The sequence below is a fragment of the Pogoniulus pusillus genome, chromosome 8 (genome assembly GCF_015220805.1).
Source record: "Pogoniulus pusillus isolate bPogPus1 chromosome 8, bPogPus1.pri, whole genome shotgun sequence".
NCBI classification, from domain to species: Eukaryota; Metazoa; Chordata; class Aves; order Piciformes; family Lybiidae; genus Pogoniulus; species Pogoniulus pusillus.
This window is the reverse complement of record NC_087271.1, coordinates 3,000,955-3,013,704: the sequence shown is the minus strand read 5'-3', so window position 1 is coordinate 3,013,704 and position 12,750 is coordinate 3,000,955. Positions and strand designations below refer to the sequence as shown.

Here is a 12,750-nt window from a genome sequence, read left to right as displayed (position 1 = left end):
CTGCTATCACAGCACATACACATTCCTGCAGGTATAGGATGGCTTTGCAGCCACTCAGCCAAATTGTTACCTGAGCTAAGAGGCTGCGAGACAGATTTCTCTGCTTTCCTATGCTCACTGACTGCTGCGGTCAAAGTGTTGGGGCAGCACTTAACTTGAAAGAAAGTAACCAGGGAATGATTTATTCACTACTTCTAGCAGAAAAGAAAAGGAGAAAAAAGGCAGCCACAAAGGAGCATCAAGCAAAATGATCCGGCAACAGACAGAAGGAGTGGCACTGAGTAAACCTGGAACTTGGCTGCATGGAATGATGTAGAGGTTGAAATAAAGAATGGGATAAAAAACAACTGAGCACATCTCCAGAAGAAAAGTCCACAGAAGGCTGTCAAACACAAAGATGTAAACAGAGCCTTTGACTCATGAAACCAAGCTGTCTGCTGCCAAAATCTATGAGGCTGTGCTCTGAAAAACATCACTAGATGCCTGTCCAGTTGTTGCAGTCTTTCCCTAGGTGTCCACTACCAGCTCTCCTCAAAGATGGCACACTGGGCTAGATGAGCCTTCGGTCAGGCTGTAAGAGCCATTTTTTGCTCTCTGGGGGCAGATCCAGAGTTTTTGTAGGCTGGAATGTGCTGTAGCTGACAGCTGAGAAATAGGAAAACTGCAAAAAAAAAATCCAGCTCAACAGAATTAAGTTCTCAGAATTGTTTCTCACGTGGTGCAGAACCAGGGGAACATCCAGAGTCAGTGTGGTGCACAGTGTGGGAAAGGAGATGAAAAAGAGGTATAATCTGGTCTGCTTCCTGGTGCTGTACCATCTTCTCTGTCCCTCAACACCTCTCACAGCACATTTTACCTTTGGGTGAAGGTATCTCCTTTAAAATAAAGCCTGTTTTTCCCTTCTAAAACAAAGATCAAAATGTGTGCAGACAGTACAGTAGCCTCACTGTGTGCCACGCAGTGGAGCGATGGCTGTACCGGGAATGTTAATAAACAGTGCTGAGAGCAGAACTTCTGCATAGAAAAAAAGGGTGTATGTTACATCTCTCCCCCTCTCCCCTGTCTCATGCAATATTTACACAGCTGTGCTTTGTAAAATGTGTAGGGGAGTTTTTTATTATTATTTTTTGGTAATTTATTTACCTAAGATAGCCCAGCATCTGTTTTGCGGTGAGCTTCCTTCACAAAGTTTCACAGTTGCCTTGACTGAAGCAAAAAGAGGTCATGGTCCCTACTCAGTGATCCTAAAACCATTTGTTTCAACCACTTAGCCATTCCATTTGGCTAATTTGTGTCCTCGCCTGCGTTTTTGGTTTGTCCTCTGCCTGGAAATGGGGGTCCCCTGGGGAGCTGAACTGGCTAGGTGAGTATTTGAGTTATCTGGTTTACAAAATGCAGAGGTGCAGAGGAATTTGCAGTAACATGCATCATTTACTGGCTCTCACTATGTACTGTATATTGGCTCCGAAGACTACTAATATTTTCCAGCTGCCTCCAAAAAAACCCCAAACAAAACAAACCCAAAACCCAAAGCACCCCAGAGTTCAGTGCAGTCTGTGCAGTGGGTCCTTTCCCATGACTGCCTACACAGGTGATGAAGACTTCTCCTGTGTTCTGAAGCCTGAACATTTCTGTACCAGCAGCATACCACGGGAGATAAAATATTGCTTCTGCTTCCCAAACACATTAGAAAAAGCAAGTCTGCTGATCTCAACTGCTAAGACAGCACATGAAAGGAATGCAGCCCATTTCCTAACCAAGATCTAATCTATAGAAGAGTTTATAGATCCAAGTCAACATCCTGAATTGGTCCCAGAAGCAGACAAGAAAACTAGTTCAACTTTTGGAAGACAGGTACAACACTTTCAATGTGTTTTGTCTCATTTTGCAGTTAGACAGTCCCATGCTGCACTATCAGATGATCTTCAAGGAGAACTGCATCAGAAATGTGCCTGGAGCTGACAAAGATTTGTGTTTGACAGACTCCAAGTCAGAGGGGCAAACACAGTCATATTCAAACAGAGGGTGCTTCTGTCCTTCAGAGCTTACCTCTGAAAAACGTGTCTGCTTCTGTCCCAGTACCAAGGAAGCTTACAGATTTCACTAGTGGCAAAAGTGAAGCACATCCCCCAACAGTGTCTCTGCTCTTGTGTGTGTTAAACAGAATGGGTGGCAGAATACAGCTCAGCCAGCAAGGACATCTGAAGAACATTAGATCCGTGCACTGCTAACACAGCTCTTGATGATCTTAGAGGTTTTCCCCCAACCATAACTCTACGGTTAGAGGCATCCCATTATCAGGAAGCACCGTTCCAGCTTTCGCCAGGGAATAGTCTTCCACGCATTAAATCTTTCCTGTCAGTCTGAAAAAAGATCCAGATGATGCTAATTGGGGGTAGAGCCAGAAGCAGCTCAGGTGATCTTATGGCTGTCAACAGCATGCAGAGGACTTGCTCTGAAACTTGGTCATTCAAGTCAGTGCAAATAGTAAATATGGGCAATGATAGCACCAGGCCAGTCAAAACCACAGCTTTAATATCTGAAGCAAAACACTTTCTGCATTTTTAAACTTTGATCTCCTACAGCTCCATACTCCTTTTTAAATGATGCATTTCCTGACATCTGGAGGCAGATGCACAAAGCAGAGCCATAAGATTGACTGGTGGACTCCTCTGGGCCCATACTGAAGGGACGTTTTCCTTGGGGGATTAGAGCAAAGCTGAGGCATGTGCTCTAACACTTGCATGGGATTATTAATTTTATTAAAAATGGAAAGTATGGTTTAAGACTGAACCTCAGGGCCAAGTCTGTTGTGTTGACTGGTGTCTGGGGGGAAAAAAAAGAACCTTTGAGGGATGTGAAAACATCTAGGGCTTTGATCTCAACTGACTTTTCAATCAGTAGTTCTGTTCCCGCCTCAAACATCCTCCCATGGATTGGAGACAGCAATGCCAGCAACATGGCATGCTGTCACAGGTCTCAAGCTCCTGCATGAATTGCCAAAGAAAAGCTGAGCTATGGATCCAGTGGCAATTTGCTGTCAAAATAACCATGTCTGTTACTGCGAACGAGTAGTGCTAATCATTTGACTTGATGAATGCAAAAGACTGACAATGCTGAAGGCACCACCATTGACCTGCTGTGTTTATCCTAGCTCCCATGAGGTTCTTGATCTTTGCTGGCCTTGCCCAATCAGAGCTTGAGTTATCCATGAAGGTGCAGCTCTGGAAAAGTTCTCTTGAAAATAAACAACAACTTGTATTGGTGAGTAACTCATCAGCTATGCAGCAGTCTGATTCTGATTGCCTGGCAGAGAAACACACACATTTTGTGCAGTATCTGATAAAAGATCTATAATGTGCTAACACAAACCTATCATGTAGCACCTGTGACTAACAGATTGTGATATCAAAGTCTTGATGCCTAAGTGCTCCTGTAAATGCATTAAACTTTTAGTGGCAGGAACTGTAGACTGCCAGTGACAAGGAGCTGATATGGTATTTCAGTACAAGTTGATAAGTGTTATTGCTTTTAGAAGAAAAGGGAAAAAATCACGTTCTTGAAAACCACTGGGCAGCTTGTGTTTTGATGGGATACTGTAATGCAGAGAGAGGGATAAGGGAACACATGCACTCTATGAAAGTAATTTGGGAAAAGCTCTGCATTCTACAGTAGTGAGCTCCTGCAGTATGCCCCTGTCGGATGCTTGGCTTCAGCCATCTACCTGCTCACTTGAAAAAAGCTTTGTAAGTGGCAGTGTGCACATGGGGCCATGGTTAACTCCATGCACAAGTGACAGAAGCACAGAAGGTAGCACAGGCCCAAGCAGGCTCTGCTGCTTAGCTACGGATGTTGGAAAGCTCTTACAGAGTGGGGAGAACTGTGTGAAACTATAAAGCCTTGGAGAGGAGAAGAACCATGGGTCTGAGTGGGAACAGGAAAACAGGTGAACAGGAGCAGAAGACCCAGTCACAGTAGACAGTCTAATAAAGGTCAGCAGTTCTTCAGAGAACTTGAACAGTGGAAGATTGCATAAACCCAGGAGGCAACAGTTCCTGTCTGCCACATCTACCGCTCGTGGCATCTCTTCAACTTAACGGCACAAACGAGCCTGACCAAATTCTCTCTGCTGCAGACTAAAATGTTCAGGCCACCCGAGAAACATGATCTGTTTCTGACCTCCCATTCGAACAGCCAAACTATGCCGTGGGCTGGAGGTTTGTCTGGTTGCAAAATGTTCCCACTGTCTTAAGATATTAAGTTCAGTGGAGGAAAACGTGGCAGCGGTGCCTGCTGATACATGTGTCAAGGTACGTAATGAAGCTGCTGCAGAAGGCAGGTCCAACCTCAATGGCTGTGTGAGTGTGCTGCATGACTTTTCTTCACACACTGAGAACTGGAGGGCAAGACAATGTCACATCTGGGAAATACTGAGCAAGTATAATTGGCAGAGATCCTGAATGTAGACCTCCTCTGGTCTAAGGAAGAGACATTTCCTTGGTTTTGTCTTTCTTAAATAGGTCTGTGAGTATTCAAAGTGTTCAACTTAAGGAAATCAATAAAGATCATGAAATTCTAGAGTCTAGTTACAATCCAGTGAAAACTGCCTGCTCCAGCAAGTCACTGAAAAGCAGTGCCAGAGAATGATTTGATATTGAATACACCAGGTCTGAAGTTGAATGTTTTCCCAGGAAAAAGGGATTATTTTTCTATTCCTTATTTTGTATAATACATGGTTCTCATGTTTTTCATCAGAGTTTCTACAGTCAGTCCCTTGAATCATTGGCAGCAACACAGCACAATCATTGGAAAACTCTCTGTGCTCCGAGTTAGTGTGTGGCATCCAGTCTTTTGATGAGCCCATAGACCTTTTGCCTGAGGACAGATCAGATGCACTCTGCATCACGGATGCTGGGTCATACTACACATATTTTATCTTCTAGGAGGTGCCAGGCAACAAATGTATTTAGGACCTAAAGAATGCATAAAGAACACAATCTAGGATCTCCAGTATACCACTCTCTGGCATTTCCAAGATATAATTCCAAACAGACTTTGCAAACAAACTCTTGCGGTCATCTGATCTCTGCCTGAATGAGCCTTTCTGATCTAAGGCATAAATAAAAGTTTCTTAGTAAATATGGGGAAGAATTTTTCTTGCGTGCTGAGAATATGCTAAGAAGAAAGCTCATGCCAGGTTTAAGAAAAGAGTTATTGAAGCGAGAGTTTGGACTGATTGCCTGCGTGTGGTTGTTCCGTAGCCAGCAACGAGAAGAGACTCGGTAGCATTAAATTAGGGGCACTGCCACTCCAGAGTAAGATTTCAGGTCTTCATCTGCATAGAAATTGCTCAGAAATTATTTTCAGACAGTCCCATAGATGGTGACATGAGAACAAGCAGCACTAGCATGAGTGGTGTAGGGAGCAATCATGAGGCTGACTTTAATAGCCTCTTTACTACCAAGGACATGGCCAGCAGTCTAACGGGGAGCTCTCTCCAGCTTGCTGCAGGTTCATATAACATTATCAACCTCATAAGCCCCTGGAACTGTAAATGTGCCTTTCACTCAGTCATGCAGTGCAAGTGGGATTACTAATTCCTTCAGGTTTTTGCACCGAGAGTCTCATTTGATTCATGAGGTTTTCAAGCTGAAGAGAGAGAAAAGCTCAGCACAGAGTGACAGTAGGGGTGCCCCAGGGCCCTGAGGAAAGACTGTGGGTGGATAGTAGGTGCAGCCTGTACTCTTTATGCAGCAGAGACCCTAAAAGTAGGCCCAGGGGAAGCATCCACTGCCCAATCTAAATAGCACACAGCAGCAGAACAGCTAGGGTGGAGCTGAGGCAAGGGAAGGTGGATGATGATGTGGACGGACCATGGAGCTCTATCCATTTTACAGATGGACACAACACTGTAAATTGGGGAAGACTGCAAATGAAGCAGAGCTAATTGTCCCTTCAGATATCTCAGGAATGACAAGGAGGGCCAACATGTACCTTTCCTGGCATTGCTCTCCTCCAAACTAACTTGTACAAAGATCAGGAAGACCTAAGTAAAGAGACTAAAAGGCCACTCTGAATTTGCAGCTTAAGTATTTTTTTCCATGCCACGCTGCAGAAATACAATGGAAGTAAAATTGGCAAATACCACCCATGTGTTACACTACCAAATGACTGACAGAGCACAAGGTGAACATTACTACTGGGCTGAATCAAGAGACTGCATTAAAAACTGTGAAAGCTGAATACTGATATACATTAAACTCCATCTTCTCTTAGTATAGAAATAAAAACCAGACACCTGTAATTATGGCTTACCCTCATTACAAGCAGAGTTGCCACAGTACTGAACACAGGCCAGCTTTGCACAAAGCCAGCCTGGTGCTGCCTTATTTCCTTACTACCATCATCTTTATCCTCTCTTGCCCTTCTTCTCAGTTTACAAGAGTTATGTACTGAAAGTGCTGAGATAAAGTAATGGTAAGGAGGATACTGCAAAAGGTATTTGAAAAGCAGAAGTAATTTACTACATGTCTGCTTTGTTTTACTTCCTAAGCCTTCCTGTTGTGAAAGGAAATTCATCTTTTCTGGCAGACTCCAGCCTTTTTAGGCCTGAGAGCTCCCCAGGAGCTTTTGAGTGCAGGTAAATGGATGCAAGACTCAAGGAGCATAGTACAAGGAACATGGAATTAATGTTGGGTTTTGCTTTGGCTGTCACATCTGACATACAAGGAGAGTGCTACATCCTTGCTTGAAAGAAGTACCTAGATATAAAAAATGCAAGGCTGAGTCTTCTGCTCATTACTAATTGTCTGAAAAGCCAGGAATGGAAGGGTCATACTGCTGGTGGGTGAAGGGTGTAGGATCTACACCCAGCAAAGTCTCCATGCAAGACAGCTGTCAGGGTGCCCCAAGCCCCAGGGCCCCGAGGAAGGACTGTGGCTGGACAATAGGTGCAGCCTGTACTCTGCACACAGCAGAGACCCTAAGAGTAGGCACAGGGGAAGCATCCACTGCCTAATCTAAATAGCACACAGAGTGGTTTTGTCCTCTTCTGTTCTCCTGCCAGTTTGCACATATGTTCCGAGTATACAGCCTGCCCTCCAAAGACCACTTAGAGGGGCAATCACAGGGAAGCAAAGCAGGAAGAAAGTATCCAAAAAGGGAATTTGTTCAAGAGAAAAAAATGGAGACAGATGTAGAGTGACTAGTCACGGCTGGCGGTAAATAACCCTCTGCCTGGAGTGCTCTTTCTCTAAGAGGAGTCCACATATTCCATTCCATATTTCCTTTCTAGGAAGTAAAAGTCTTTGTTTTCCTGGCATTTGTTCATTTTTCCCCCTTTTCTTTCCCCATACACATTTTCATTTCTCTATGGTCTAAAATTGCCTTCTCTTTTCCCTCTTCTCTACCGCAGTGTGCAGCCTGTCAAGAGTGACATTGCTCTACCTCCCCTGCGCTGTCCCAGGCAGCACCTTCCACTACAACCCTCCCATGGTCTCTGTGCCATGAGCACCTCCCTCTGTTTCTACACATGCATAAGCACATGGGTGCTTCACACCTGCTCCTGGGCAATTTTTCTGGGTCAGTCCCCAATTTTTCTCACGTGCCCAGATGAGAATTCAGCAAATGCAACACACAGGGCTAGAATATTCATCCTCTCCCTCCCATAAACCTGTCAAGGCACATAGGCCAAGAAGCTATCTCTGCATAAATCTAAATCTCCTTTGAGGAAGCAATCTACTCAAAGGCAATAAAGCCAAAGGATATATTATTATTTTTGGTGTGGATCCTACTGGGCTGGGAGCTTGGTTGTTGGCTCCTCTCTGAACTTGCCTTCCCAGCCAGAACAGCCATCCCACAGACAAGACTAAGCTTCCTTTCCTTGGTCTGATTTCCTCCTCTCGTCGTTTGGCCAGTAACCCAAAGGACAGGCTTTAATTATGGAGTTTGGAAACCTGGCTTACGCTCCTCTGCCAGCACAGGATAAAACTTCAGTTTGCCTTCTGAACCAGCATCATTCTGCACTGTTGATACCTGCATTATCCCATGCAGCATAAAATGAACCACACGGAAGAAACGCCACGGCAAACAGAAAGACAGGGTCTGTCTTTGAGCTTCTGCCATGAGCTTCACTCAGAAAACCCCCCAACACTGAAGCTCAGAGGGTCTTGTATCCTAAAACTCTGCCATCATTTTGACTGCACATTAAGTAAATGGCAAGGTCTTTTTCTGGACAGGAGAGACTTGGGAAAGGATGGTTCTAAAACAAGTCCAGGTTCCAAAGCTCCCCTCTCATGGAGGAAAGCTGCAGCAAGCCACTGAGTAACAGGGGATGTTAAGATGGTTTGTACAGCTTTTAGATGACCGATATATTTTCTAGGCAGATGCCCCAACCAAGACTCATAAAACATTTTACACTTCTGGAGGAGATAAAGCACCCATGCCAAACACAAAGGGCCAGATGTTAATATCAAATCCAGGTGTGATTCCTGAGCCAAGGCAGGGTACTGTGCACAGATCACAGCAGGATGCGTCCCTCAGCAGAGAGCACCTTGTGCCAGTGACATACCACTCTTGCCCCACCATGGAAGGACACTTCAGTACTGCTTTGTCCTTCACCACTGATGAGCTGTCTCTCTCTAGGTAATCTCTCTGATCATACAGTGACCCTGTTTTACAGGGAAGCTGAGGCAATGAATTTGGAGGACAGGCTGCTGAAAAGCCACAGCAGAAGTCTTGGGGTGGGGCTGCATGGATATAGTGTAAAGGCGGTTTGAAGGTGCATCCCACACAGGCAGGATAAAGCTCTTTTTCTTCATAGCTGTGACAGTGATAGATGGCTGGATGAATTTGAGCTATATCTAGTTGGTACCTGGCTTGAGTCCCTGAAGTTGCAAGGTGATTTTCTGCCATTTTACAAGCAAGACTAAGCAAATTCTGGGCATTTTCTGTAGTAGTGAGGAAGGTCACGAGAACAGAACCACCTTCTCTACTCTGACTTGTTCTTGCTTTTCTAAGCACCTCAGGAAGTTTGATGTGGGCAGCTAGCTGTGCTTCTTTGTGACAGGCACTCAGTGGCACCAAGACTGGCAGAGGTGCTTTGGAGGCACATGGCTCAGCATCTCAGTGCCACCATCTAGTTAGGCCGTGGATGAGACAGAGGTAAGCACCGCATATGGGGAAACCCACCAGAAGTGACAGCAAAATTAATAGCCAACTTCTGGCTGTTGCACAAATGGAGAACATTTGTCATTACAATGAGTACCCCAAACTTTGGGGGGAGCTAGCTGCCAGCCTGACAGTGATGTAGAAGCAGTGACCCAGTCAGCTTTTAGCCATCTGCGTCTGCAGAGGAGGTTGTGATCTCTCCCTTTCAATGGGCGCTGAGCTTTTGTTCGTGTTTTTGCCGCTGCATGAGCAGACTGGTTTAGTGCAAGGTGAAGCTCTGCCTTACATCATCTGGAGCCTGGAGCTGATGGAGGAAACGGCCCCTAGTGTCCTACTGAGCAGCATACCTCACTGAAAACACCAGAGCCCTGGGGACTGTGGCAGCAAGGCAGTCACAGGGAGCCTGGCACTTGTCTGCCTGCAGGTCCACCCTCTCCTCCTGCCAAAGTGCCACATCTGCAGTCAATAAGGGCCCACAAGCTGGCTCCTCCTCATTAGAGGAGAGAGGGCAGCTGGCAGGGGATCCTCCAAGGGCTCCCAGGCACAGGATTCAGTCCCCTCCCAGTCTGGAATAGCCCAAATTTGGTGACTTTCTGGGCATGCTGTAAAGGACAGCTGTTTGACAGGGTCTCCAGAGAAAGCTGTGGGTATGCTTCCTACATGATGAAGGATATAGGTGGCTGGCCAAGTGCCCACAGAACTGATTTTAATGCCATTCAGGTTGAATGTAACTTTTCTGTGCTGTATAGTTCATTATACACAGTGCCCTGGACAATCATGTGCTGTTTCTAAACAACCCAAGCCCGTAGTATTTTAAAGCCAAACAAACATGAAAGAAAGGGAAAAAGCCCATATTGCAAAAGACCCTTTGGGCTGTTCAGAGAGCCTTCTCAAATACTGGGAGGCTGAAGATGAAAGCACTGCTTGCCTCCATCTAACAAATAAGGCTTCTGGTATTTTGTTGGCAATAAATACTTTATTTAGCTGTAAGCAAAAGTGAGGCATTAACTTCATCTCCCCATGTAGCACTGACCCAGAAAAAGATTTCAAATAGTATTCAGCACCCAGGTGATCTCCAGGTAAGTGATCAATGGACAGTTAAGCACGTAACATAACCCAAAAGATGATCAACAGAAGTTCACACACAAAAATTGACTGAAAAAGAGGCAGAGGAGCTGCTTCCTCCACCTCATGAAGTGTCACACTCAGTGATACCTGTTTTGATATGAAGCCTCCAATCACACTTTATAGTATTACAGATTAATAAAACAACTCCTTCTGCAAGTCTCTTAAAAGTCATTACTAAGTGAGCTCAAGTGTTTTATCATGCTTGAAAAGTCCTTCTGCAAGTTTAGGGATATTTAAACAGGATAACTGCAGGGCAGAGCCCTCACAGGTACCGGTTTTTGCTAAGCAATTGTCACCACTATCCCAGAACTGAATCTGGATGTTTCAACAGAAAACAACTGCCTGTCTTCTCTGCATCATTTAAGTACTTGAGCTATTTGGCCAAAACACAGAAGTGACACACTAACAGAAACATTTACAGCTGCAGCAGCAGCAATACTCTACAATACTTTCATCAGAGTGACCTTCTCTCTGAAGAGGTTACAAGCGGTTCAGAACTGGTCACCTCTCTGCAGCATTCAGTGTTCACTGGTAACAAGACAGAGCAACTGGAGATGATGTTCTTGGGCTCTCGGGAGCCATGGCTTACCTGGCTCCACTTCATGCCATCCACTTGACTGGCTGCCACTTCCTGGAGAGCGCCCTTGGCTTGTATAAAACGGCTCCTCACCAGGACTGTCCATCTCATCCTCCACAGACTTGAGACGTTTTGTAGAGCTGAGAAGGCAAAGACACATCATAAGTTCTTCGTGTATGGAAAGGAACAATGGCAATTCTGTTGGAACCCATCTTGCTAGCCCTGCTTTAGATGAACTTGGTTATGCTCTAAGTACATTATCTGTTACAGCTGTAACAGATTTAGGACCTGGAGAAGGGGAAGCACAGCCATCCTGCCTGCCCAGCCTCTCAACACCCACTTGTTTCTGATTTGCTTAATTGCCAACGATTAAGCTTCAGTGAGATACAAACCAACTCTCACACAGTAAAGACTGAAGCCCTAAACACACCTGAGTTTAACACTTTAGCTTTTATAGGAGAACATTCTTCAAAGCACAGCAGAGGTCAATAAAAAGGCAGGAATTAAATTGATATTGTGTGATTTTTGCAATTTGAATGAGTGTGGTAATGACATACTCATTTTAACTGACAGGTTTTTCCACAGCTTATTCTGAATGAGTAATTGTTTATCTTTTAACTAGAGCCATTGAATTAATCCAGACTTCAGTCTTATAAGGAGAGGTGTAAGACAGTGAATTCTTGGTTCAAATGTACCATTCTTGGTACAAATCCTCACATTATCCTACTAGGTATTTTATTCTGCAGCTCTATGCCACTGACTTACTCCCAACACAAAGTTACCTCTGGCTACTGTCAGTAGTGAAGGCTTCCCTTTTGACAGATCACACCTCCCTCTTATAGAATCGACCAAGTTGGAAGAGACCTCCAAGATCATCCAGTCCAACCTAGCACCCAGCCCTAGCGAATCAACTGGACCATGGCACTAAGTGCCGCATCCAATCTTTTCTTGAACACCTCCAGGCACAGTGACTCCACCTCCCTGGGCAGCCCATTCCAATGCCAATCACTCTCTCTGCCAACAACTTCCTCCTAACATCCAGCCTAGACCTCCCCAGCACAACTTGAGACTGTGTCCTCTTCTTTTGCTGCTGCTTGCCTGGCAGAAGAGACCAACCCCACCTGGCTACAGCTTCCCTTCATTCCCAAATGACTGCCTGAAAGACCATTTTGCCAATGGAACATCTCTCTTGAATTGAGGGGCCCAGAACTGGACACAGGACTCAAGCTGTGGCCTGACCAGTGTTAAGTACAAAGGAAGAATCACCTCCCTTGTCCTACTGGCCACACTGTTCCTGACACAGACCAGGATGCCACTGGCTCTCCTGGGCACACTGCTGCCTCATGTTCAGTCTAAAGGCTCAGGAGACAGGAAAGCCCTTTCAGTGGTCTCCGTTGGCCCCTGACTCACACTCTGGGAGTTCTGCAGGGGGAGGATCCTCAAGCCAGAGACACTCAGCTTGGCTCCATTTTCTATAATGAGTTGCACAGATTGCAAGGGGACATTACCGAGAATTCTCTTCTAAGTACTTTTCCAAGGCTGGGCCAGCTTACTTTTTTCACCAAATCTGTATTTTATTAAGACTGAAGCATTCACAAACAGGCTCCTCTGTGTAGGGGAAGAACATATTTAACAGACACAAAATATTCCACTGCCGTTTCTATTGGCTTAAAGCTCCCAGGCTCTCCACCCGAAGTTCTCTGCACAGGTAGGAGCTGGCGGGTATGCGAAATGAGTTTGTGAGGAACAGGAAGAATAAGTCTTGTGGTATGCCTGGAATGCAGGTTTGGCCATTCCTTAAATTAGAGAATTGTTATGTGTCAATAGGGGAAATTGTGTGCATACAATATAATTACCACCTGATAATTCTGCTGACT

At 45.2% G+C, this 12,750-nt stretch overlaps 1 protein-coding gene across 19 annotated transcripts in view; it reads right to left on the bottom strand.

Annotated features, from left to right (window-relative positions):
- NFIA (nuclear factor I A) overlaps positions 1-12,750 on the bottom strand; it is a 422,658-nt gene that overhangs the window by 77,561 nt on the left and 332,347 nt on the right. For all 19 annotated transcript variants that reach the window (XM_064147011.1, XM_064147013.1, XM_064147002.1 and 16 more), the window contains one exon: positions 10,886-11,013. In XM_064147011.1, coding sequence (XP_064003081.1) covers positions 10,886-11,013 — 128 coding nt within the window. The remainder of the gene's footprint in view (positions 1-10,885; positions 11,014-12,750) is intronic.